The 27,521-nt window shown below is 44.6% G+C and overlaps 1 protein-coding gene across 3 annotated transcripts; it reads right to left on the minus strand.

Moving 5' to 3' along the window:
- Positions 1–390: 390 nt before the first annotated feature.
- On the minus strand, positions 391–27,043 carry LOC100391935 (uncharacterized). Of its 3 annotated transcripts, none has more exons than XM_035283663.3 (4): positions 27,015–27,043; positions 22,371–22,452; positions 20,279–20,405; positions 391–5,318 (listed from the first exon to the last, which is right to left on the minus strand). In XM_035283663.3, the coding sequence occupies exons 2-4, from the start codon at positions 22,431–22,433 to the stop codon at positions 2,956–2,958; spliced, it is 2,553 nt and encodes an 850-aa protein (XP_035139554.1). In that variant the 5' UTR covers positions 22,434–22,452; positions 27,015–27,043; the 3' UTR covers positions 391–2,955. The 3 variants fall into 3 exon arrangements, with proteins under 3 accessions (XP_035139554.1, XP_035139553.1, XP_078217287.1); XM_035283662.3 differs by having other exon boundaries at positions 26,870–27,043; XM_078361161.1 differs by having other exon boundaries at positions 26,850–27,043.
- Between the last annotated feature and the right edge of the window lie 478 nt (positions 27,044–27,521).

A 27,521-nucleotide genomic window follows, 5' to 3' on the forward strand; every position in this document is an offset into this window, starting at 1 on the left:
TGCAGCACCTATAATCTGATCTACTTGGGAGACTGAAGCAGGAGAATCACTTGAACCCGGGGCATGGAAATTGCAGTGAGCTACAATTGTGCCATTGCACTCCAGCCAGGAAAAGAAGAGGGAAACTCCATCTCAAAAAAAGAAAAAAAGAAAATCAAAAAGAATGAACAAAAAATACTATACTACTGGTACTAATAAACAAATTCAGTGTACTTGCGGCATAGAAAACTAGCACCAAAACTTTGTTAAATTCCCATATTTAACAATAATTTTAAAAAAATATGAAGAACACACTTCCATTTGCTAGACAACTTAAACACTTGGGAATCAACTTAAGAAAGTTAGAACCTTGTACCTTGAAATCTACAAACATTGATCAAAAAAACTAAGTGGAGATACAAGCATTTTAATGGATTGGAAGCATTAATATTGTTAAATGATTATAAAAACCAATGTGATTTAGATTCCACAAAATACCCATAAAAATCCCTATCTTTTTTTTTTTTAAGAAATAAGACTGGGTAAAGTGGCTCACATCTCTTCTCCAGGCTGGTCTCAAACTCCTGACCTCAAGTGATCTACCTACCTTGGCTTCCTAAACTGTGGAAATTACAGCTGCGAGTCACTATGCCCAGCCCAATCCTCTTAATATAAACACTTTAATATCAATTAATGCCTGAACTCAATGTTAAGTCAACTCAAACTCAAGTCAATGCTGCACTGACTCTAATGTCAATTAATGCTTGATGGTTTGCTAGACTCATTGAATTTGGAATAGTTATCTCAAAAATGGATTTTTTGATGTTCTGCAAGGAGTGACCTTGGACTGAAGAGCTCGCCACACTTAATCGAAATTTGTAATATTTCTGTCCAGTATGGATTCTCTGATGTCTAATAAGGCGTGAATGTGAAGTAAAAACTTTGACACGATTATCACACTTGTGATGTTTCTCTCCTGTATGAATTCTCCTATGTTTTGCATAAGATGAAGCTTAACTGAAGACCTTGACACAATCATATTTGTAAGGTTCCTCTCAAGTATAAATTCGCCAATGAACTGCAATGTATGAACAATGTCTGAAAAATCTGCCTCATTTATTACACTTGTGAGATCTCCTTCATTAGGGATTCTCCAGTGATCTGCAATGGTTGTAGAGGTACTGAAGGGTTTGTGACAACCATTACATTAGAAAAGTTTTCCTCTACCGTGGATTGTTTGATGGTGAAGTGTTCACTGTCCACTAAAGGCTCCGCCACACTCATTACACTTGTATGGTTACTCTTCACTGTGAACACAGTACGTAGTCCCAAGTATGAAGCACGCCCAAAAGTGTTGTCACAAACCTTACATTTGTATGGTTTCTCTCCAGAATGAATTCTGTATCTTTCATGTTATTTACAACTGAACCTTGTGTCACATTAAGGTTTCTCTCCAGTATGAAGTCTATGATGACGCGCAAGGTGTGCTTGTTGATTGAAAACCTTACCACATTCATTACTTTTGTCAGGGTTCTCTTCAGTATTAAGTCCATGATGATGTGCAAGGGATGATTTCTGACTAAAGGTCTTGACACATAAATTTCACTTGTAAGGTTTCTCTCCAGTATGAGAAAGCCTAATTATTCACTATTTAAGTGCCACATAAATTACACTTCTAAGGTTTCTCTCCAGTTTACAAAGAATGATGTCTGACTGAAGGTCTTGCCATACAGCTTACACTAGTAAGGCTTTTCTCCAGTATGAAGTCTACGATGGCACAGAAGCAGGAACATCTGATTGAAGGTCTTGCCACACTCGTTACACTTGTAAGGTGTCATGCAAAGTATCACTTCTGTTTAAAGACTTTGCCACATACATCACATTTATGTTGTTTTTTTTTTTTTTTTTGAGACAAAGTTTCACTCTTGTTACCGAGACTGGAGAGCAATGGCACGATCTCAGGTCACCACAACCTACTCTCCTGCCTTAGGCTCCCGAATAGCTGGGACTACAGGCGCACACCACCATGCCCAGCTAATTTTTGTATTTTTAGGAGAGACGGGGTTTCACCTTCTTGACTAGGATGGTCTCGATCTCTTGACCCCGTGATCCACCCGCCTCAGCCTCCCAAAGTGCTGGGATTATAGGCGTGAGCCACCGTGCCCAGCCTGTTGTTTCTTTCCTGAATGAATTATCTGATGTTCCCTTAAGAGTGAGCTATAATTAAAGGCTTTACCACTCTCATTATATTGGAAAGATTTTTCTCTCCTTTGTACTTTGTGTGTGAGTAATGAAAAATGAAGGAAGTTATTCCCATAGTTATTAGAAATATGGGTTTTGGGCCTACAATAAATTCTTTGGGATGTTGAAACAAAGAAAGCATCATTAATAGAATTCTCTACTTGATTACCAAATTAAATTTTCCTGTGTCTTTCAAGGTGTTATTTGCGACTGAAAGCTTTATCACATCTTCACATTTGTAATGCTTCTCTCCAGTATGAAGCCTATCATGGCGTGCAAGGCTAAATTTTTTATTAAAAACCTTGCCACATTCATTACACTTGCAAGGGTTCTCTCCAGTATGAAGTCTATGATCAACTGAAAGGCTTGGCTGGTCATTAAAAACCTTGCCAAATTCATTACACTTGTAAGGTTTCTCTCCAGTATGAATTGCCTTCTGAATCACAATGGATGAACTGTAACGGAAGGTCTTGCCACACTTATTTTGCAAACTTTATCTTCAGTATGAGTTTGCCAACGTACTGCAAGGTATAAACGAGGTGTGATTTGGGCCTGAAAACTGTCCCATTCTTCACATTTGTAAGGTTTATTTTAAGTATGAAGTCTATGATGACATGCAAGGTTTGATTTTTGATTAAAAACCTTGCCACATTCATTAGACTTGTAAGGGTTCCCTGCAGTATGCATTGCCTTATGAACTGAAAGACCTGAATTTTGACTAAAGGTCTTGCTACACTAATTACACTTGTAAGGTTTTCCCCCAGTGTGAATTCTAGTATGCTTTTTCAAGTATGAATTACACGCAAAAGCCTTGTCACAAATCTTACATTTGTATGGTTTCTCTCCAGTATGAATTCTCCTGTGTGTTTCAAGGTGTGATTTGCGAGTGAAAACTTTGTCACATTTTTCACATTTGTAAGGTTTCTCTCCAGTATGAACTCTCCTATGTGTTAGAAGATATGATTTGCGACTGAAAACTTTGTCACATTCTTCACATTTGTAAGGTTTCTCTCCAGTATGAAGTCTATGATGACGTGCAAGCGTTGCTTGTTGATTAAAAACTTTGCCACACTCATTACACTTGTAAGGTTTCTCTCCAGTATGAAGTCTATGATGACGTGCAAGGCTTGACTGTTGTTTAAAAACCTTGCCACATGCATTACACTTGTAAGGTTCCTCCCCAGTATGAATTGCCTTATGAATTACAAGGGCTGAACTGTGACCGACGATCTTGCCACACACATTACACTTGTGAGGTTTCCCTCCAGTATGAATTGCCTTATGAAGTACAAAAGCTGAATTGTGATGGAAGGTCTTGCCACACTCATTACACTTGTAAGGTTTCTCTCCAGTATGAAGTCTACGATGGCATAAAAGGGATGACGTGTGACTGAAGGTCTTTCCACACTCATTACACTTATAAGGTTTCTCTCCAGTATGAATTCGGCAATGAACTGCAAGGTATGAACGACGTCTAAAACATTTGTCACATTTATTACACTTGTAAGATCTCTCTTCATTATGGATTCGCCAATGGTTTGCAATGGTTGTAGCGTTACTGAAGACTTTGTGACAATCATTACATTTGTAAAGTTTCCCTATACCGTGGATTGCTTGATGGTGAATAAGTGTTGACTGTGCACTAAAGGCTTTGCCACACTCATTACACTTGTAAGGTTTCTCTCCAGTGTGAATTCTAGTATGTTGTGCCAGGTGTGAATCACGCCTGAAAGCCTTGTCACAAACCTTACATTTGTACGGTTTCTCTCCGGTATGAAGTCTACGATGGCATAGAAGGGATGATGTCTGACTGAAGGTCTTGCCACACTCATTACACCTGTAAGGTTTCTCTCCTGTATGAAGTCTATGATGGCACGTAAGGGATGACATCTGACTGAAGGTCTTGCCACACTCGTTACACTTGTAAGGTTTCTCTCCAGTATGAAGTCTATGATGACGTGCAAGGCTTGACTGTTGTTTAAAAACTTTGCCACATTCATTACACTTGTAAGGTTTCTCTTCAGTATGAATTGCCTTATGAATTACAAGGGCTGAATTTCGACCAAAGGTCTTGCCACACTCATTGCACTTGTAAGGTTTCTCTCCAGTGTGAATTCTAGTATGTTGTGCCAGGTGTGAATAACACCCAAAAGCCTTGTCACAAACTTTACACTTGTAAGGTTTCTCTCCAGTATGAAGTCTATGATGACTTGCAAGGTTTGATTGTTGATTAAAAACCTTGCCACACTCATTACACTTGTAGGGTTTCTCTCCAGTATGAATTGCCTTATGAATCACAAGGGCTGAATTTTGACGGAAGGTCTTGCCACACAAATTACACTTGTAAGGTTTCTCTCCAGTATGAAGTCTACGATGGCAGGTAAGTGATGACATCTGAATGAAGGACTTGCCACACTCTTTACACCTGAAAGGTTTCTCACCAGTGTGACATCTACGATGGCGTTCAAGGTATCGCTTCTGATTAAAGGCCTTTCCACATACATCACATTCATATTGTTTCTCTTCTAAATGGATTGTCTGATGTTTCCTTAAGAGTGAGCTACAATGAAGGGCTTTGCCATTCTCATTACACTGGAAAGATTTTTCTCTAATGTGACCTTCCTGTTTTTGTGTGGGTAATGAAGAATGGAGAAAATTATTGTCATAGTTATTAAAAATATAAGTTTGGGGCCTACAAAAATGTCTTCGGGATGTTGAAACCAAAGCAGCATTGTTGATTGACTTCTCAACTTGATCATCGATGTCCCCTTCAGTCTCAAATATGTGCAGTTCAGGCAGATGCGAATGAAAGCTCAATCCAAGCTGATCTTTAATAGGCTCGTTGCCGGCACACCCGTCATCATATCGGTCTTTACTATCAGTGAACTTCTTGATCGGTGTCATGGGTGCTTCATGGCCATTCCTTTCATCTTTCTGCCACTGGAACTCAAAGTCATGAATATCTTTCTCAATTTCCTGGAAGCAAAAATCTCTAGTGTGATGACTTTCATGTGTTTCCCATGTCCCTGTGTGGAACACTTCTGTATTACCTTGTCCTGTTGATGAGACCATCTTCATCATGCATTTGGAAGAGATATCTACAAAATATAAACATAAATAGGTTTCCAATTCAGTACAGAGGGTAAATAATACTGAAATGTGTACTGGCCGGGTGCAGTGGCTCAAGCCTGTAATCCCAGCACTTTGGGAGGCCAAGGTGGGTGGATCACCAAGGTCAAGAGATTGAGACCATCCTGGTCAACATGGTGAAACCCTGTCTCTACTAAAAATACAAAAAAATAGGCTGGGCATGGTGGCACGTGCCTGTAATCCCAGCTACTCAGGAGGCTGAGGCAGAAGAATTGCCTGAATCCATGAGGTGGAGGTAGTGGTGAGCCAAGATTGCGCCATTGCACTCTGGCCTGGGTAACAAGAGCGAAACTCCGTCTCAAAAAAAAAAAGAAATACTGAAATGTGTAAATATGATACAAAAAACAATATTTATTTATTTATTTTGAGACAGAGTTTTGCCTGGGTTCAGGCAATTCTCCTGCCTCAGCCTCCCAAGTAGCTGGGACTACAGGCGCGCGCCACCATGCCCAGCTAATTTTTTTTGTTTTTAGTAGAGACGGAGTTTCACCATGTTGATGAGGATGGTCTCGATCTCTTGACCTCATGATCCACCCGCCTCAGCCTCCCAAAGTGCTGAAATTACAGGCATGAGCCACCACGCCCGGCCCAGCAATATTTATTTTAAACTTCCCAGGCATGATCTTAAAGTTTAGAAACACAAAAGTGAGATTCTTTAATAAATAAAGGACGATTATATGGACTTTAAATCATTTCTGTGAAAGCCTCTTTCCAATATCATGACAAAATACTGACAGTATTTTTACTATATACCAATAAATGCTAAAGGACCATATAATAAACTATGTTGGTAAATAATCCACAACAAGCTCATGTAAAAATAACCAAAATCAATGGAAATTCTGTATTGTCACACAATCAAAGCACTCTGTAGATAAGAAAAGATTACAAAAATTCTGTGCTATCCTACAGAATTTCAGGAGAAAAGAAAAAAAAAATGGATTACAAAAATTAGCCAGGCGTGGTGGCCCATGCCTTTAGTTCCAGCTACTCAAGAGCCAGAGGCACAGGATCACTTTAACATGGGAGGCAGAGGTTGCAATAAGCCAAGATCCCACCACTGCACTCCAGCCCAGGTGACAAAGTGAGATTCCTTCTAAAAAAAAAAAATAGAAAATGTTAATACAATATTTTTCTGAATACATGCCATGCAGGTCTGGCACTGTGACTTTTTTTTTCTTTTTTTTTTTTTAATTTGGGATGGAGTCTTGCTCTCATTGTCCAGGCTGGAATGCAATGATGCAATCTTGGCTCACTGCAACCTCTGGGTTCAAGATATTCTCCTGCCTCAGCCTCCTGAGTAGGTGGGATTACTGGCATGTGCCACCACACCCAGCCAATGTTTGTATTTTTAGTAGAGACTGGGTTTCTCTATGGTGGTCAGGTTGGTCTCAAACTCTTGACCTCAGGTGATCCGCCCACCTCGGCCTCCCACAGTTCTGGGATTACAGGTGTGAGCAACTGTGCCTAGCCCTGCATTATTAAAAATTTTTTTTGTAATTTTTTGTTGTTGTTTGAAACAGAGTGATGATCTCTCACCCAGGCTGGAGTGCTATGGGGCACAATCTCGGCTCCCCACAACCTCCGCCTCCTGGGTTCAAGTGATTCCTCCTGCCTGGACCTCTTAAGTAGCTGCAATTACAGGCACATGCCTTCATGCTTGACAAATTTTAGTAGAGATGGGGTATTTTTAGTAGAGATGGTGTTTCACCGTGTTGGCCAAGCTGGTCTTGAATTCCTGACCTCGAGCGATCCACCTGCCTCAACCTCCCCAAATCCTAAAATTATTGGTGTGAGCTACCACGCCTGGTGGCACATTCCGACATTAACGAGTGGAGTGTGTCAGCTGTATTGCATACCACATAACAAAAATATTGTAACCCATAATTTTTATTATTTTATGTAAAATCATACATATTAGTAAAATACTATAAGGCCAGGAAGCAAATAAGTACATTTATACAGCCTGCAGAATTCTAAGCAATTCCCAATCTAGAAAAACGGCACAACTGCTACTTACCACCAGCACGCAATGTAAGAACTGAAACACATGTTAAGATCACTACCTTCTGATGTGTGAGGTCAAGAAAACACACAGCAAGATAAGAAATAAGAAGTGACTAACAGTCATGTGCAGTGGCTCACGCCTGTAATCCCAGAACTTTGGGAGGCTGAGGCGGGTGGATCATGAGGTAAAGAGATCGAGACCATCCTGGTCAACATGGTGAAACCCTGTCTTTACTAAAAATACAAAAAATTAGCTGGGCATGGTGGCGTGTGCCTGTAGTCCCAGCTACTCAGGAGGCTGAGGCCGGAGGATTGCCTGAACCCAGGAGGTGGAGGTTGCGGTGAGCCGAGATCACGCCATTGCACTCCAGCCTGGGTAACAAGAGCGAAACTCCGTCTCAAAAAAGAAAAAAGAAAATACAAAGCATTAGAAGGAATAAGAAGTGACTAACAGTCACGCGCAGTGGCTCACGCCTGTAATCCCAGCACTTTGGGAGGCTGAGGTGGGTGGATCATGAGGTCAGGAGTTTGAGACCAGCCTGGACAATATGGTGAAACTCTGTATTTACTAAAAATAGAAAAAAAAACTTGGCTGGGCATGGTGGCAGGTGCCTGTGATCTCAGCTACTTGGGAGCCTGAGGCAGGAGAACCATTTGAACCCAGCAGGCGGAGGTGGCAGTGAGGCAAGATCACATTCTTGCACTCCAGCCTGGGTAACAGGGTGAGATTACATCTCAGAAAAGAAAACAAACTGACTAGCAGTGTTGGAGATTGCAATTATGACGTCACCGCTCCAGTGACGTCACAGCCGGGCAGTTCAGCAATTCTATACATACACATGGCCTTAGATTATCTGGTTCACTATGCATAACATAAAATACAGAATGTGGCCGGGCGCGGTGGCTCAAGCCTGTAATCCCAGCACTTTGGGAGGCCGAGGCGGGTGGATCACGAGGTCAACAGATCGAGACCATCTTGGTCAACATGGTGAAACCCCGTCTCTACTAAAATTACAAAAAAATGAGCTGGGCACGGTGGCACGTGCCTGTAATCCCAGCTGCTCGGGAGGCTGAGGCAGGAGAATTGCCTGAACCCAGGAGGCGGAGATTGCGGTGAGCCGAGATCGCGCCATTGCACTCCAGCTCTGGGTAACAAGAGCGAAACTCCGTCTCAAAAAAAAAAAAAAAAACAAAAAAAACACAGAATGTGTACTGGGAAAATTTATAAACTGAGATCAGAGAAAACACTGTATAAAACAAACTGCACAATAAAAACACAAAAATCCTAATGCAGCCTCCCTGGGCTGAATGTTGGTATTGACCAAAAGCCATGTTGAGATTTCCTGTTCTCCAACAGGATGTCCCTGCAGGTGGGGCCTCTGAGAGAACTTGGTCATGGGTGTTGGCTACTCGGGATAGGTCTAGCGCTTCCATTTTCATTTCTTCTTCTTCTTTTTTTTTGAGAGGGCTTTGCTCTGGAACCAGTTTGGCTTCACCTTGCTCTTGAATCTCCCACTTTCCAGATTCATAATAAAATAAATTTCTATCTTAAGCTTCCTAGTTAAAGCTCTTTCTTTCTTTCTTCGTTTTTCAGACTGCGTTATGTTCTATCACCCAGGCTGGGGTGTAATGGCATGATTCTCCTTTCTAAAGAGATGTTCCAGGATCAGCCTCCTGAGTACCTGGGACTACAGCCTGGCTAATTTTTTAAAAAAATCTTTCTGTGTTTGTTTGGGTATGAGACAGAGTCTCACTCTATCACCCAGGCTGGAGTGTAATGGCATGATTCTCCTTTCTAAAGAGATGTTCCAGGATCAGCCTCCTGAGTACCTGGGACTACAGCCTGGCTAATTTTTTAAAAAAATCTTTCTGTGTTTGTTTGGGTATGAGACAGAGTCTCACTCTGTCACCCAGGCTGGGGTGTAATGGCATGATTCTCCTTTCTAAAGAGATGTTCCAGGATCAGCCTCCTGAGTACCTGGGACTACAGCCTGGCTAATTTTTTAAAAAAATCTTTCTGTGTTTGTTTGGGTATGAGACAGAGTCTCACTCTGTCACCTAGGCTGGAGTGTAGTGGCATGATCTTGGCTCACTGCAACCTCAGCCTGCCAGGATCAAGTGATTCTTTGCCTCCCAAGTGGCTGGGTTACAGGTTCTCACTACCATGCCCAGCTATTTTTTATATTTTTATTAAAGATGGGGTTTCACCATGTTGGCCAGGCTGGTCTTCCAACTCCCAACCTCAGGTTATCTGCCCACCTCGGTCTCCCAAAGAGCTGCAACTACAGGTGTGAACCACTGCACCTGGCAAATCTTGCAGCTTTTACATGCTGTATGGGCAGCAGAAAAGGTAGCCATTATGTGCTGCAAAGAACACCAAGCAGATGGGTCCTATGAGTCTAGGGGGAACAGGAAAGCAGACAGAGAGGCTAGGCAAGCCGCTACAGTAATTACATCATCAGAGGGCAGGCTTTCGCAATGCTGCTTCTTCCAGAACCTCTACCTATGGAAAAAGCTAGTTACTCCCCTAGTGAAAAGGCCCTGTTCACTCAAGAGGCCAGGAATTACATCAAAAGTGAGTGGTGGTAGTTCTCACATGGGAGGCTGGCCATTCACAACATAATGACCCCTAAGTTTATGAAGCAGTTCCATAAAGGAACACATATGAGGAAGACAGCTTTAGAAGCCCTAATAGGGTGCCATTTTTCCATGCCATGTCTCAGTGCCATCACCAGTGCTATTTGTGCAACATGCTTAACCTGTGCCCAAAACAATCCGAGGCAGGGGCCAGTTTGGCCCCCAGAAATTCAAGGAATAGGAGCAATCCCATGTGAAACCCCATCTGTGGATTTTACCGAATTGCCCCAAGCAGAAGGCTATCAGTATATGTTAGTATTTGTGTGGACTTACTCTGGTTGGGTCGAGGCATTCCCCACTTAAACTGAAAGGCCAGAGAAGCGAGCAGAGCCTTATTGAAGGATATTATCCTTAGGCTTGGGCTGCCTCTGAGTCTAGGATCTGACAATGGACTGGCATTTGTAGCTGAGATTGTTAAAGATATCTCTTGGTTTTTAACAATAAATTGGAAATTACATATTGCCTACCATCCCCAGAGTTCAGGAAGAGTAGAGTGAATGTACCAGACATGAAAACAACTGCTGAAGAAATTCTGTCAGGAGACCCACTTACCGTGGGATCAAGTCTTGCCCATGGTCCTTCTCTGAGTTGGATGCACCCCAACCAAACAGACTGGATATTCGCCATATGAAGTTTTCTTTGGGAGACCACCTCTCCTCATGACCCAGGTAAAAGGAGATCTTAGGGAAATAGGAGAAATAACATCCGCCCCCACTGCTGTTAAAGTGGCTGAAGCTGTTCCTGGATTAACTGTCAGTTAAAGCCATAAGCCCAAGACAAGTGGACCAGTCAGCTAGAACCAGAGCATCCCACAAGGCTAACTTTGAGACGCATCATCGACTAGGACCAGGACCAGCCGGTTCAGTCTCAGACACAGTTGACACTGAGGAACCATCAAGCCCTGCTCTAGTCACACAACCAGAAGCTGACTAGTCAGCACACAGCCGGAGCTTGAGGACTCTCCAGCGGATAAGTAGATGCGAGGTGAAATCTAAAGCTCTGCTGATATTTCAGTAATATTAACCATCCTGTTATTATGTTGTCGCTGCAAAACTTTTCTCCCAGGAAAAAGCATTTTTTGTTCAGCCTTAGTGTAAAAATGTTGCCTTTCATTTTGCTTATGTTAGCCCTGATGGCAAATTTAGTAAGTGGGGAAGTCATGAGTGGGTGTCCTATGTGCACCCACACTACATGAATAAGACCTTACCATGCCAAACACATTATGAGTGTACAGGAGCTTCCCTAGGAACTTGTGTATATAATCAAACTACCCATTTGATTTGTGATCCAGGTGATTCTCAGCCTTATGTGTGCTATGAACCCAAACTTTTACCTGGGACTTGGTTTGCGCTCTGTAAAAAGTCAGGAGAAGAAACCCTTTACAAATTAACTTGGGTACCCCCTTGTCATCAAGGAACCGTGTTTGTATACTTAGATGCCTATCAGATAATAAACACACTTCTTAGAAAAATAGTTGTAGCCCCAACATGCTATAACACCCCTGTTAGAAAAGTCTGAGGCTGGGGGCAGTGGCTCAGACCTGGAATCCCAGCACTTTGGGAGACCAAGGCAGGTGGATGACCTGAGGTCAGGAGTTCAAGATCAGCCTGACCAACATGGAGAAACCCAGTCTCTACTAAAAATACAAAATTAGCCAGCCTTGGTGGTGCATGCCTGTAATCCCAGCTACCCTGGAGGCTGATGCAGGAGAATTGCTTGAACATGGGAGGCAGAGGTTGTGGTGAGCCAAGACCGTGCCATTGCACTCCAGCCTGGGCAACAAGAGCAAAACTTCCTCTCCAAAAAAGAAAAAAGAAAAGTCCTACCCATGTGCACATGGCATAGCTGTAAACCTGTAATCCGCAAAGGAAGCAGGCTGTGCTTACTCAAATCACAGTGCGGATCAGTGGTGCTCTAAGCTGGTATGATTACAGTAACCGTGAAATAGTAGATGAAGGAGGAGTCTGCAACCTCATAGAATTCACTCGCAGACACAAACTCACCTATGTAGACCACAGGCATCAAAGTACTAATAGGATATAATAATTTAACTAAGGTAGATGAAGAAAATGCTCAGAAAAGAAAGTTAGGCCTTGTGTATCTTAAACAATGGGCAAATGGAGACACTGTGTTTTTCTTTTTCTTTTCTTTTTTTTTTTTTGAGACGGAGTTTTGCTGTTGTTACCCAGACTGGAGTGCAATGGCATGATCTTGGCTCACTGCAACCTCCGCCTTCTGGGTTCAAGCAATTCTCCTGCCTCAGCCTCCCGAGTAGCTGGGATTACAGGTGCACACCACCATGTCCAGCTAATTTTTGTATTTTTAGTAGAGATGGGGTTTTACCTCATTGACCAGGATGGTCTCGATCTCTTGACCTTGTGATCCACCCACCTCAGCCTCCCAAAGGGCTGGGATTATAGGCGTGAGCCACAGCACCTGGCACACTGTGTTTTTCTGTATCATCAAAAAGACCTGAGTTCATCGACCCTCACAGTGGGTTTGAGTCTTGAAGTCATTTGATGAATATCTTAACCAAGCAACTCCTGAGTCACCTTCCACCACTAGGAATCTATTTGCTCAGTCAGCTGGAAGTATAACAAAAAAATCTAGGAGTCTCCTCATGTTATGTATGTGGAGGAACTAACATGTGGGACCAGTGGCCTTGGGAAGTGAAGGAATTGCTACCCCAAGACAATTACACTTTAACCCTTTCTGCCTCAAATACTCCAGAGTTATTACAGCCTTGAATACTTGGCTTCTAAAGACTTCTATTACAGAAAGGTACTGTGCTGCCCACTGGGGAGCCACCTATACTAATCCAGTATGTGAACTAGATGTCTAGCACAGGAATATTACAATGAAACTGCAGGAAAGACCAGTGGTGGAGAGAGAACACATGAGGTAAGAGCAGTTCCAAGCCACCTCGTTTTAACCCATTTTCCAGATTTCCTTCCTTTAACCATTCTTGGTACCAACTAGAAGTTCCAAATGATTGGTGGGCACCTTCAGGCCTCTATTAGATTTGCGGCCTGCAGACATACAGTTGCCAGAAAAATGGATGAGGGCTTGTGTATTAGGCATCATCAAACCACCATTCTTTTTGCTTCAACTGAGGCAGAAGAAAACATTAGGGTACCCCATATGTGATGAGTCCAGAAACAGAGCAGGTGAGCAACAGACAAAGAAAGATGCACAAACAGAAGACTGGAAAGACACAGACTGACCCTCAGAAACAAGAATTAATTATGGTCCAGCTACTGGGACACAAGATGGGATGTGGGGATACAACACTCCCAGTTATATGATAAACTGCATCATTAGGTTACAGGATGTCCTAGAAATTATAACCAATGAACATCCAGAGCTTTAGATCTGTGAGCTGTACAAGCTACACAGATGAGAAACGCAATATACCAGAACAGGCTAGCACCAAACAATCTCCTGGCCTCAGAAGGAGGGGTTTGTGGAAAATTTAACCTAACCAATTGTTTAGAAATTGATGACAATCGCCGGGTGCAGTGGCTCAAGCCTATAATCCTTGCACTTTGGGAGGCTGAGGCGGGTGGATCATGAGGTCAAGAGATCAAGACCATCCTGGTCAACAAGGTGAAACCCCGTCTCTACTAAAAATACAAAAAAATTAGCTGGGCATGGTGGTGCGCGCCTGTAGTCCCAGCTACTCAGGAGGCTGAAGCAGGAGAATTGCCTGAACCCAGGAGGCGGAGGTTGCAGTGAGCCAAAATCGTGCCATTGCACTCCAGGCTGAGTAACAAGAGTGAAACTCCATCTCAAAAAAAAAAAAAAGAAATTGATGACAATACGCCAGGTGCAGTGGTTCATGCCTGTAATCCCAGCACTTTGGGAGGCAGAGGCCGGTGGATCACCCGAGGTCAAGAGTTCAAGATCGGAGAACGATCCAAGATGGCCGATCGCTAACATCTTGGGATTGCAGCTCCCAGTGAAAGCGCAGAGAACCAGAGGACGCCACACTTTCAGACAAATTTTTTTCACTCACGGACCAGAAGATTCCCAGTGGAGGAGCCCCACGGGTCGCCAGCGTGACTCTTGTGGTCGGCGCAGCAGTTTTGCCGGCACCTCAGCACAGCAGCTATTGGTGCAGAGTAAATGGGACTGGTTCCCCTTCTGACCGACGTTTGGAGCTCCGGGGAGGCAGAGTCACCTATTACAGACTCAAGAAGGAAGCCAGACTGGAGATTGCCAAGCAGAAAAGCACCATCAGTCTTAACGCCGCTGTTTTAGCCAGTGCAGTGGGTTGCTCATATTTCGGCCCTGGGAATTAACAACTTGGACGTCCACTCAGAGACCTAATTTGAAAGTTGGTAATTACAAAGACGACAGGTGGATAAATTTACGATGATGCGAAGAAACCAGGGTAAAAAGGCTGAGAATACTCAAAGTCAGAATGCCGCTCCCTCTAAAGAGGATCACAGTTCCTCATCAACAAGGGAGCAAGACTTGATGGAGAACGAGCGCATCCCATTAACAGAATCAGGCTTCAGAAGATGGATAATAAGAAACTTCTGTGAGCTGAAAGAACATGTTGTAGCCCAATGTAAAGAAACTATGAACTTTGAAAAAAGTCTGATGAAATCCTAATGAGAATAGACAATTTAGAGAGGAATATAAGTGAATTAATGGAACTGAAGAATACAATATCGGAACTCCGAGAAGTATGCACAGGTTTAAACACTCGAATTGATCAAGCAGAAGAAAGGATATCAGAGGTCGAAGACCAACTTAATGAAATAAAATGAGAAGACAAGAATAGAGAAAAAAGGATAAAAAGGAATGAGCAAAGTCTCCAAGAAATATGGGACTATGTGAAAAGACGTAATTTATGTTTGATAGGTGTACCTGAATGCTACGGAGAGAATGAATCCAAGCTGGAAAATATTCTTCAGGGTATCATTCAGAAAAACTTTCCCAACCTAGCAAAGCAGGACAATATTCAACCCCAGGTAATACAGAGAACACCACAAAGATATTCCTCAAGAAGAGCAACCCAAAGGCACATAATCATTAGATTCACCAGGGTTGAAACGAAGGAGAAAATACCAAGGGCAGCCAGAGAAAGGTCAGTTACCCACAAAGGGAAGCCTATCAGACTTACAGCAGATCTCTCAGCAGAAACCCTACAAGCCAGAAGAGAGTGGGGGCCAATATTCAACATCCTTAAAGAACAGAACTTTCAGCCCAGAATTTCATATCCAGCCAAACTAAGCTTCACAACTGAAGGAAAAATAAAATCTTTTATGAACAAGCAAGTACTCAGAGATTTTATTTCCACCAGGCCTGCTTTACAAGAGCTTCTGAAAGAAGCATTACACACAGAAAGAAACAACCAGTATTAGCCTTTCTAAAAATATACCAAAGCTGGGCACGGTGGCTCACGCCTATAATCCCAGCACTTTGGGAGGCCGAGGCGGGTGGATCACGAGGTCAAGAGATCGAGACCATCCTGGTCAACATGGTGAAACCCCGTCTCTACTGAAAATACAAAAAAAAAAATTAGCTGGGCCTGGTGGCACGTGCCTGTAATCCCAGCTACTCAGGAGGCTGAGGCAGGAGAATTGCCTGAACCCAGGAGGCGGAGGTTGCGGTGAGCCGAGATCGCGCCATTGCACTCCAGCCTGGGTAACAAGAGCGAGACTCCGTCTCAAAAAAAAAAAAAAAAAAGAAAAGAAAAAAAATATATATATATACCAAAAAGTAAAGAGCATCAACATAAAGAAGAATTTACATCAACGAATGGACAAAACAGCCAGTTAACATCAAATGGCAGTAATCCTAAATTTAAATCGACTAAATCCCCCAATAAAAGATACAGCCAAAACCCAACAGTATGCTACATCCAGACCCATTTCACATGCAAGGATACACAAAGACTCAAAACAAAGAGATGGAGAAAGTTTTACCAACCAAATGGAGAGCAAAAATAAATAAATAAATAAAAAGCAGGAGTTACAATTCTCACATCTGATAAAATAGATTTTAAAGCAACAAAGATATAGTGGTAAAAGGATCAATGCAACAAGAGCTAACAATCCTAACACCCAGATTCGTAAGACCTATAAAGAGACTTAGACTCAATGAGACAGAAAATTAATAAGGATATCCAGGACCCAAACTCAGATCCGGAACAAGTAAACTTAATAAATATTTATAGAGCTCTCCACTTTAAATATACAAAATATACATTCTTGTCAGTACCATATCACACCTACTCATAGGTTTAAATGAAATATCAATCAACCATTATTAATACCCATTTTTTAGAATAAAGCAACATTTCCATTCTCTCTCCCTCTTTTTCTTCCTCTTCCTTCCTCTCCTTCACTCCCTTTTTTTCTTTCCTTAAAAAAAATATATATTTTTGTTTAGCAGTCGTTTTCTTTTAGCACCTTGAATATGTCATCCTACCACCTTCTAAAAAAAAAAAAAACAGTTCTAGATCAGCCTGATCAACATGGAGAAACCCCGTCTCTATTAAAAATTCGAAAAATTAGCTGGGCATGGTGGTGCATGTGTGTAATCCCAGCTATTCAGGAGGCTGAGGCAGGAGAATCACTTGAACCCGGGAAGTGGAGGTTGCAATGAGCCAAGATTGTGCCGCTGCACTCCAGTCTGGGCAACAAGAGCAAAACTCTGCCTCAAAAAAAAAAAAAAAAAAAAAAGAAAAGGAAAAAGAAAGAAATTGATGACAATCAACAAGCAGTAATGGAGATCACTGCCAGAATGTAAAAACAGGCCCATGTCTCATGTCCCAGTCCAAACTTGGAAAGGGTGGTCTCCAGATTCTCCTTTTGAAGAGTGGTTTTTGTCTTTTGGCAGCTTCAAAACTCTTATAGGGAGTGTAATTCTCATATTAGGCGGATGCCTGATACTCCCTTGCATCTTAACTTCTTTTTTTTTTTTTTTTTGAGATGGACTTTCGCTGTTGTTACCCAGAATGGAGAACAATGGCATGGTCTCGGTTCACCGCAACCTCCGCCTCCTGGGTTCAAGTAATTCTCCTTTCTCAGCCTCCCGAGTATCTGAGACTACAGGTGTGCACCACCATGCCCAGCTAATTTTTGTATTTTTAGTAGAGACAGGGTTTCACCTTGTTGACCAGGATGGTCTCGATCTCTTGACCTCGTGATCCACCCGCCTCAGCCTCCCAAAGTGCTGGGATTATAGACGTGAGCCACCATGTCTGGCTATCTTAACTCTTTTATTTAGAAGCATTCAAACAACCATAGGGGCAGTAGTGGCTAGGCACACTACATCCCAAATAACAGCTTTAACTACATGTCAGCCTTTCTCCTTGCAGGAAGAGAATTCACATGGTGAAGACAGTCCTACCCACATAGGACTCCTCTAAGGGTATTTTTCTTCCTCATACTCTGCCTGTTTTTGTTCCCTTTCTGAATCACATGAAGTACAGATGCATAGGTGAAGAGCCTGTAGGTCAAATCATGAAGTGTAGCATTAGATGTCCTAACCTAATAAAGCAGCTTGCTAAAGTGTAACCTATCTTCAGTCTTGTCCTCCAGGCTAGGCAAAAGCCTCCAAAGATGACACCACGAGCCCTGTATGACCCCAGACTGATGGCTGGTTAGTCAGTGATGGGTAAGATTCCTCAGACAGGGGAAAAATCTCAGACAGGCACAGCCACAGAGAGGCCAACAGAAGCCAAAGGAGTTTGCCTACTCCTGCCGTCAGGAGATCCAGAATAGATGGCAACAGGAGAAAGTACACTGGCAAGCTAGCTCTGCATCCGAGCAGACAAACAGTAACACTTCAATGACATGCCGACCTCCATCCTGGTATTACGTGTACTGTGAACTGTAAAGTCTCCAAAAAAAGAAAGAGAGAGAGAGAGAGAGAAAAGACTTCTAGTAATAAAGCCCTTTTAAAGAAAGCTTTTAAGGGGGTAATGAGGAGGAAAATACTAATCAAAGACAGAACTAAAATAGAATAAGTAATAGTTAACATTGGGACTACGTTAGTAGGAATAACCATAGTAAGCAAAACAACCCCTCCCACCTTAGCCCAACTAGTTTCAGCTGCAAACTTGTCTCACAGCCCACATTCCAGGCTAATTATACAAACTGTATTTACAGAAAGTGGAGGCAGAGCAGACCTAGCCCAGACCCCTTGACTTAGGCAAGTGCACCAGAGCAGACCTTTCTGCCTGCAGCCCACACATTCTTCTGCAATTCCTGCTTTTCTTTTCTTTTTTTTTTTTTGAGATGGAGTTTCACTCTTGTTACCCAGGCTGGAGTGCAATGTGCAATGGCGCGATCTTGGCTCACCGCAACCTCCGCCTCCTGGGTTCAGGCAATTCTCCTCCCTCAGCCTCCTGAGTAGCTGGGATTACAGGCATGCGCCACCATGCCCAGCTAATTTTTTGTATTTTTAGTAGAGACGGGGTTTCACCATGTTGACCAGGATGGTCTCGATCTCTTGACCTCGTGATCCACCCGCCTCGGCCTCCCAAAGTGCTGGGATTACAGGTGTGAGCCACCACGCCCAGCAATTCCTGCTTTTCTTACCCCAGAGGCAAGGTTATGAAGTCAGGATAACCACAAAGAAACTACACATTTTCCCAAGATTGTAAAACTTGTCACAAGTCAATAATTAAGTGTCTTCGTCAGAAACCTGTTTTCTGCCTCATTTTCTTGCCTCAAGTTGTATAAAAGCAATATGTTCTTTTTGTTCAGGGCTAGTGGCCATTACATGCATTAGCCTTGCTGTCAGTCAGTGGACCAATATATCCTCTTGAGTCTCCATGGTCTTTGGCCCTCTTTGGCTTGAATTCCTGCAATAATATGCAGCTGTGAGCTAGAATGATATCCTCCCTAGGAGGAATTTCAACACCTCTGACTGCTGCTAAGAGAAGATGATCAATAGTTTATGAGGTGAACGTTGTCACAGTGCCAGTGAGGGACACTTCTGTGATGCTCCTCAAAACCAGAATGGGCTGGGATATGGCTCATGCCTGGAATCCCAGCACTTTGGGAGGCTGGGGCAGGTGGATCACCTCAGGTCAAGAATTCAAGACCAGCTTGAAAAACAAGGTGAATCCTGTCTCTACTAAAAATACAGTCATTAGCTAAGGGTAGTGGTGCACACTTGGAATCCCAGCTACAAGGGAGGCTAACGGCCAGGCCCGGTGGCTCACGCCTATAATCCCGGCACTTTGGGAGGCCGAGGTGGGTGGATCACGAGGTCAAGAGATCAAGACCATTCTGGTCAACAAGGTGAAACTCCATCTCTACTAAAAATACAAAAATTAGCTGGGCATGGTGGTGCACGCCTGTAGTCCCAGCTACTCAGGAGGCTGAGGCAGGAGAATTGCCTGAACCCAGGAGGCGGAGGTTGTGGTGAGCCGAGATCGCACCATTGCATTCCAGTCTGGGTAACAAGAGCAAAACTCCATCTCAAAAAAAAAAAAAAAAAGAAAAAGAAAAAAAAATTAAGGGAGGCTGATGCAGAAGAATGACTTGAAATTGGGAGACAGAGGTTGCAGTGAGCCCAGACTGCATTACTGTACTCCAGCCTGGGTGACAAAGGGAGGCTCTGTCTGAAAAATAAATAAAAACCAGCATGATAGCAGGAAACACTCGCGAGTCGGCGTCATGCTTTCTATCTCATATCCTGGGCTATGCTGACAATTCTGCTCAGGGTTTCTAAGGGCATCTCTGCCTAGACCAGGACAATGTTCAATCATAACAGTCTAAGTGTTCTTCATCAGTTTTCTCCTTGTATGTAAACCCACTCCATAGGAGAGTCCTGAATCAGCGATCCATGAAAGATAGGAGCGTCATCACTGCAGAAAACAATTACATGTACAACAAAAACACATATGGGGACCAGGCAAGGTGGCTCATACCTGTATTCCCAGCACTTTGGGAGGCCAAGGATCGCAAATCACCTGAGGTCGGGGGTTCAAGACCAGCCTGACCAACATAGAGAAACCCCATCTCTACTAAAAAGACAAAATTATCCAGGTGTGCTGGTGTATGCCTCTAGCCCTCCAGCTACTTGGGAGGCTGAGGCAGAAGAATCACTTGAACCAGAGGTTGCAGTGAGCAAAGACTGTGCCATTGCACTGCAGCCTGGGCAACAAGAGCAAAACTACATCTCAAAAAAAAAAAAAAAAGGCTGTATGGGGCAAAATCACAACAGAGAATCCAAAGCAGGAAGAGCCAAGATAGAGAAGGGAGATTCCTCATGTCTAAAGGAACATTTTCCTCACCCACAGACTCCAGGTTCCTGTAGTTCTCCAACATCACATCCCTGTATAAAGCCCTCTGCGCGGGGGTCAGGCATTTCCACTCTGCCAAAGAGAATTCTATAGCCACATCCCTGAAAGTCAAGCGTCCCTAAAATGAAAAACACATTTCAACAAAACATTATGAAGGACTGAGTTATTACCATCACACAAAATGAGAACAGAGAAATTAAGTATCCATTTCATCACAAACTGTTTTGACAAATCCACATTAAGGTTTTTTTGAACACTCTTTTCTATAGTTGCACTTTACTGCACTTTTTCATCAAACATTTTTAAGATCCCCTAAGTCACTGTGGAAGTCTCGGTTTTACAGACAATATGAAAAATATACAAATAAGAAGAAAACGCTGGGCGGGGTGTGGTGGCTCACGCCTGCTATCCCAGCACTTTGGGAGGCCAAGGCGGGAAAACCATTTGAGGTCAAGAGCTGGAGACCAGCCTGACCAACATAGTGAAACCCTGTCTCTACTAAAAGTATAAAAAGTAAAAAAAAGAAAGAAAGAAAGAAAGAAAAAAGGCTGGGCATGGTGGCTCATGCCTGTAATCTCAGCACTTTGGGAGGCCGAGGCGGGCGGATCACCTGAGGTCAGGAGTCCAAGACCAGCCTGGCCAACATGGTAAAACCCTGTCTTAAAAAAAAAAAATAGTTGTGGTGGTGGCGTCTATAATCTGGGCTACACAGAAGGGAGAGGCAGAAGAGTCACTTGAACCCAGCAGACAAAGGCTGCCATGAGTCCAGATGGCTCCACTATACTCCAACGTGGGTGACAGAGACTCCGTCTCAACAACAAAAAAGCAAGGCTGGGTGTGGTGGCTCATGTATGTAATCCCAGCACTTTCAGAGGCCAAGGCCGGCACATCACAAAGTGAGGAGTTCAAGACCAGCCTCACCAACATGGTGAAAACCCATCTCTGCTAAAATTACAAAAATTAGCCTGTGTATTGGCACATGCCTCTAATCCCAGCAACTCAGGAGGCTGAGGTTGAAGAATAGCTTGAACCCAGGAGGCAGAGGTGTCAGTGAGCTGAGATCACAACACTGCACTTCATCTTGGGTGACAGAGTGAGACTCACAAATAATTAAATACATAGAAATATTGGCCATGTGTGGTGATACATGCCTATCATCTAGCTCCTTGGGAGGCTAAAGTGGGAATCACTTGAGCATAGGAGTTTGAGGCTGCTGTAAACTCTGAATTGTGTCATTGCACTTCTGACTTTAGCCACAGAGCGACACTTGCTCTTATTTATTTATTTATTTTTTTTTTGAGACAAAGCCTCACTCTGTCATGCAGACTGGAGTGCAATGGCAGAATCTTGGGTTACTGCAACCTCTCCCTCCCAGGTTTAAGTGATTCTCCTGCCTCAGCCTCCTGAATAGCTGAGATTATTGACAATGCACCACCACAACCAGCAAATTTTTGTATTTTTAGTAGAAATGGGGTTTCATCATGTTGGCCTGGCTGGTCTTGAACTCCTGAGCTCAAGTGATCCACCCACCTCGGCCTCCCTAAGTGCTGGGATTACAGGCCTGAGCCACCGCACCTGAACCAAGATCCTGTCTCTTAAAAAAGATCTGAGTTAGAGACGTGTCGATCTACCAGTGTGGCTTCCACTGCATTACAAAATCAGATACAAAGTATCTCCCCTTATTGGTCTCCTATTCCAGAATTTACCAGACATCTGTGCATATTAACCTATGTGTTTTATACATAGTTTCTCTGATTTGGTCACAAAGAGCTGATATCCAGATGTGGCCCCTGAACAACGCAGGCTGCCCAGCAACACTGACACCACAAGGCCCACACCCTGTGTCCATCCAGGTCTGGTGTCAGCCCTTCCCATGACCATGCCCAGTGGAGCCTCTTCCTGAGTTCATGTCACTGGGTCACAGAATATGGAATCTCAGCAGATGACAGGAACTGAGGAAGGCATGGGTAAGTGCGAGCCAACGTGTCAGGCAGGACGCTTCAGACTCAGAACAGACTGGCTACTACAATACCTGGCATTTCAGAAATGAAAGAGATGAACCCACCGAGGAGTGTCACTTTACCTGAGGAAGAGCCATGCCTGGCTCCTTTTCTTTTCTCTTCCGAGCTGCTTCCTCACGTAACATGAGTCTTTAGAAATCAACCCTGCATGTGAAAAATATTGGAAACTTAATGTTAGAAACAACTCACTCCCTAACTGTGACAGAAACACACATGTGGGGCAGACATTACCCTGGAGAAAGATGGGCCTCTGCTGCCCACTGCACCAGAGATCACGCAGAGAGAAGAAAGTCCCACAGGAAGACCTACAAGTGTATGTTTCACCCTGGTCTTGAGATCTCACTCCCCTCCTGGAGAAGCCCCACATACCAGGCAGCAGTTGGGAGCTGGGCTGGACTGAGCTCCCCTTCAGGGCACAGCCCCAGCCCCTCCCCTCTCTGTGGATCAGAGGCTCAGCTCAGCCCTCAGAAATGGAGGACACAGAAACTTGACCCTTAGTGCTACACACAAATTATGATCACCTGGGACACTGTAGGTATTTGTGCATCACTTATGTGTGACCTGGATGCCCCCTCCCTGCTTCAAGTCTTTTTGCCTTTGCTTCAAATTGTCCCACTTTTCAAGAGCAAACTAATGTACTTCTTACATATATTCCTAACTCATGTCTCCCTAAAATATGTAAAATTAAGCTGTACCCTGATTACCATGGGCACGTCATCATGATAAGGCTCAAGGTGATTTGAGTCCCGTTTTTGTCCTTCTTGTGCTTTTTCTTTTTTAATTTTTGGAGGACTGGAATCTATTTAAAATTTGAGTTAAAACTGAGCAGTGGCAAGGCACAGTGGCTCACGCCTGTAATCCCAAGACGTTGTGGATGAGGTGGTTGCATCACGGGCTCAGGAGGTTGAGATCATTCTGGCAAACATGATGAAACCCCGTCTCTACTAAAAATACAAAAAAATGAGCCAGCCTTGATGGTGGGTGCCCGTAATCCCAGCTACTCAGGAGGCAAATACGGGAAAATCGCTTGAGCCCACAAGGTGGAGGTTGCAATGAGCCAAGAGGGTGCCACTGCACTCCAGCCTGGGTGACAGAAAAAGTGTCAGGAAAGAAAAAAAAGAAAACAAAAGAGAAAAGGGAGGGAAAGGAGGGAGAGAGGGAAGGGAGGAAGGGAGGGAGGTAAGAAGAGAGGGAGCGAGGGAGATAGGAGAGGGAGGGAGGGAAGGAAGGAAGGGAAGGAGAAAAGAAAAGAAAGGTGGGGATAGGGGAGGGATGGAGGGAGGGAGGGGAGAAGGAGAAGGAAGGGGAGAGAGGGAGGGAAAAATATGAGCACTACCCTCTCTCAGAAGAAAAGCCACACACTGTATTTTGTCAGTCATTTTAGGGGTGACTGTCACTCTGAGTTTTCCAGTCTTCTTCCTCACCAATATGTTACAGGTGAAGTCACTGAGGCTCAGAGCCGGAGACAGTTCACCAAGTTATCCTGAGAAGCTCTGAGATAAGGAGGTGTGGCTGATACCCATGTGATGGCCTACAAGGGACAACAGGCTGCCTTGGTCTTCCTCCTCTAGAAAATTCCGAGACCAGCTGGGAATGGTGGCTCCCCCCTGTAATCCAAGCACTTTGGGAAGCTTAGGCAGGCAGATCACTTGAGCCCAGAACTTTCAAACCAACCTGGGCAACTTAGTGAAATGCCTTCTGTACCAAAAATACGCAAAGTTAAGCAGGCATCATGGCACACATCTGTGGTCCCAGCTACTTGGGAGACTGATTCAAGAAGATCACTTCAGCCTGGGAGGCAGAGGTTGCAGTGATCCAAGATGCTGTCACTGCACTTAAGCATGGGTAACAAAGTGACACTCCATCTCAAAAAACTGACAAAACAGGCTGGGTGCTGTGGCTAATGCCTGTAATCCCCAACACTTTGGGAGGTCAAGGCAGTGGATCCCGAGGTCAGGATTTTGAGACCTGTGGGTAAGCCCCCATATAGGCACCGAGGAATGAGAGCTAAGCAGAACCCTGGCACAGTTAGGGCTTGAGGAATATCTCACTTTAGAGTGTTACTACCCAGCTATTTCCTTTTATATAATCCTTTACATAATCATATATTAGTTTATAGAAATAGGGCTTGAAGGATCCCTTTATATAATACTCCATATATAATCATATAATAGTTGATAGTATGAGTGCCTAAAGAATATTTCCCTACATATATACCTATAATTATATCTTAGATCATAATCGGAGGAATGCCTAGAGTGGACACAGTACAGAGCATAAATTAAGGAATAAGCAGCTTATAATCACAGCAATGCCAAGAGCAGACACAGTGCAGAGCACAATTTAAGGGAAAAACAGCTATACCAGGACAAGAACGCATGGCCCAGGTGACAGTGTTCAGGATTGTAAAGATACCCACTGTATGGCAGGCTTGGGGCGAGAGCCACTCCTCCTGATAAAGGAGTTGTAGGACCTTGCTCCAGTTCTTGTGGAAGGCTGCCCTCAGACCGGCAATCCACCTTGGTGACTGTGCTGCTTGAAAAGCATCTTCCCATAGTACCCATTGGAAGCTGCCAGAAGGTGGCGATAACCCTGACAGCTCTGTCACTGCTGTGTAACTTAAAGCATCCTCCTATAAATCTTCTTAGAAGTAGTTTCCCATAGACAGAAGTATTGCACACTGCACCCTGTTCACTGCGCACGGCCCACCTTCAAGCCTCGGTGACCTAATGGGGGTGGACCCCTTACTGCACACGGCCCTTGCCTTCATGGGAACAGGTCCCTTGCTGCGCAGTGCCCACCTCCTGGCCTAGGTGACCTAATGGGGGTAGACCTCATGTTTTATTGCTCACAACCCTATCACTATCCTTAAAGATCATTTCACTCACTGCCCTGCCCCCTAACCTATACACAATAAATGCTCATGCTTCCTGACATTCGAGGCCTCTCCTGACTCTGCTCATAGGTGGCATGGCCCGCCGAGCCCAGCTGCGTTTTCATTGTACTTCTGTGTCCTGTCTCTTTATTTCTCAGATCCTGTGCCTCAGCACAGCATGAGGCTCACCCCACGACCCTGTGGGGCCCTCAGCTCTACAGAGACCAGCCTGACCAACATTGTGAAGCCTGGTCTCCACTAAAACTACAAAAATTAGCTGGGCATGCTGGCACACACCTATAGTCCCAGCTACTTAGGAGGCTGAGACAGGAGAACTAATTGAACCCGGGAGGCAGAGGCTGCAGTGAGCCAAGATCGCAGCACTGCACTCCAGCATGGGTGACAGAGCGAGGTTTCATCTCAGGAAAGGGAAAAGAAAAGGGAAAGGAACCAGCTAGATGTGGTGGCTCATGCCTGTAATCCCAGCACTTTGGGAGGCCGATGCAGCTGGATGGCTTCAGCCCTGGAGTTGGAGACGAGCCTGGGCAACATGGCAAAAGCCCGTCTCTACCACGAACACAAAAATTAGCTCGGTGTGGTGGCGCCCATCCGTGGTCGCAGCTACTCTGGAGGCTGAGGTCGAAGGATCCCTTCAATGCAGAACGTTGACACTGCAGTGAGCTGTGATCCTGTCCCCGCTCTCCCTCCTGGGTAACAGAGTGATACCCATCTCTAATAAAAAAGAGAAAAGGGAAACACCTGGGTCCTGGGTGTGGGGACAGGGAATCTAAGGCCAGTTAAGGCAAACCTTCCAAAACTGGAAGAAAAGGAAAAACCCCATCTTCCCATTCAGAGTAACGAAGATTCAAAGGCTACTCTCCCTACAGCCCTCCCGCTTCCACCACATCTCAGATGGAAAGGGAAAGAGCAAAGCACTGCCTATTCCTTCTGCATCGGGCACGCACGTGCTCTGGCCTCAGGCTAATTCACCTGAGCAATTCACCTCAGGGCCAATTCACCTCAGCCAAAGGCCACATCTTTTATCTAAATAAAGGGTAGCCCATAGGACCGCAGAAGAAAGACTTTAACCCCCCAAAATTTTGTAAACCTGGAGATGCTCCCTAGGGCCCACTCCCACCCTGTGGAGTGATTTCTCAGTTCAGTAAACTAATGCTTTCAACTTTCCCTGCTTCGCTCCTTTGTTATTTTGTGTTTTTTCTTTTATTTCTGTGTTAAACAGCCAAGAACCTGGACATCTCAAACTCAAGGCTGCCTTCCGGTTAAACAGGGCGAGGATGGGAGAAGAGGGCTGCCTCCAGAAGAGCACGTTTTCCAGGGGTTGGAAGTGGGGAGCAGCCGGGCCCGACAGGAGGAGGGAGTGTGGAACCACAGCGCCTTCGGAAGGGGTGGGGTCTGCAAAATCCCAGGACTGGGCCGAGGGCGCGCCTCCCGGGGACTGGGGCTGCGCACTGCGCTCCAGGGCCTCACAAGAGCGAGGCTGAGAAGCGCCCACGGCGGGAATCCAAATCCCGGGTGAGGACTTGAAACAGCGCAAGGCGGAAGGAGGGGACAGGAAGGGTTTTGAGCACGAAAATTCCGCCACAGATGTCTGCAAGGCCCATTGCGGAAAGAACGGGGACGGGGCCAGCCTCAGGACGACTTTAACCTTAAAAGGAAGCGACTCACGGACTCTCAACCGGCCGTCTCAGTTTGCTCTGGGTTGACAAAGAGGGGCTGGAATATCCAGGTCCGGAATACTCCACGCCCCCAGTACGGAAGCAGCAGAGACCTGGGAAGCGCAGACAAAACAAACAGAGCAAAATTTACGCACCACGGTGTGGCCCTCAGTCCACACCATCCACTTCCGGGCCTGTGCCAATCAGCATAGGACAGACGCCAGGCCTCAGCCAGACACACGAGGAGGTGGGCGGGGCCTGGCCGAACCGGAAAAAGACGTGAGGGCGGGGTTTGAGCGAGTCCGGGGCGGGACGCGAAGGGCGAGGGGCGGGGCGCAGGGCGCAGGGTAGAAGAGGCTTTGGCTGTGAGGGCTGCCCGGGAGCGGGGTTTGAACTTCCTCCATCTGACTCTCGGCCCTTTTTTTCCGGGTATTGATGGCAAAACCCACCAGTGAAGCTGGAACAGCTCAGCAGTCTGGGAAATAGCACCTCTGTGAGAAGTGAACCTTGAGCAGTAATTGCATCCAGAAAAATTCATTGCTGTTTTTTAAATATTTCACTTTATGTTCTGGGGTACAGGTGCAATTCATGTAGGGTTGTTGCATAGGTGCATAAATAACCAGATGGTTTGCTGCCTCCATTCTACCTTCATCTATATCTGG

The sequence above is a fragment of the Callithrix jacchus genome, chromosome 22 (assembly GCF_049354715.1).
Source record: "Callithrix jacchus isolate 240 chromosome 22, calJac240_pri, whole genome shotgun sequence".
NCBI classification, from domain to species: Eukaryota; Metazoa; Chordata; class Mammalia; order Primates; family Cebidae; genus Callithrix; species Callithrix jacchus.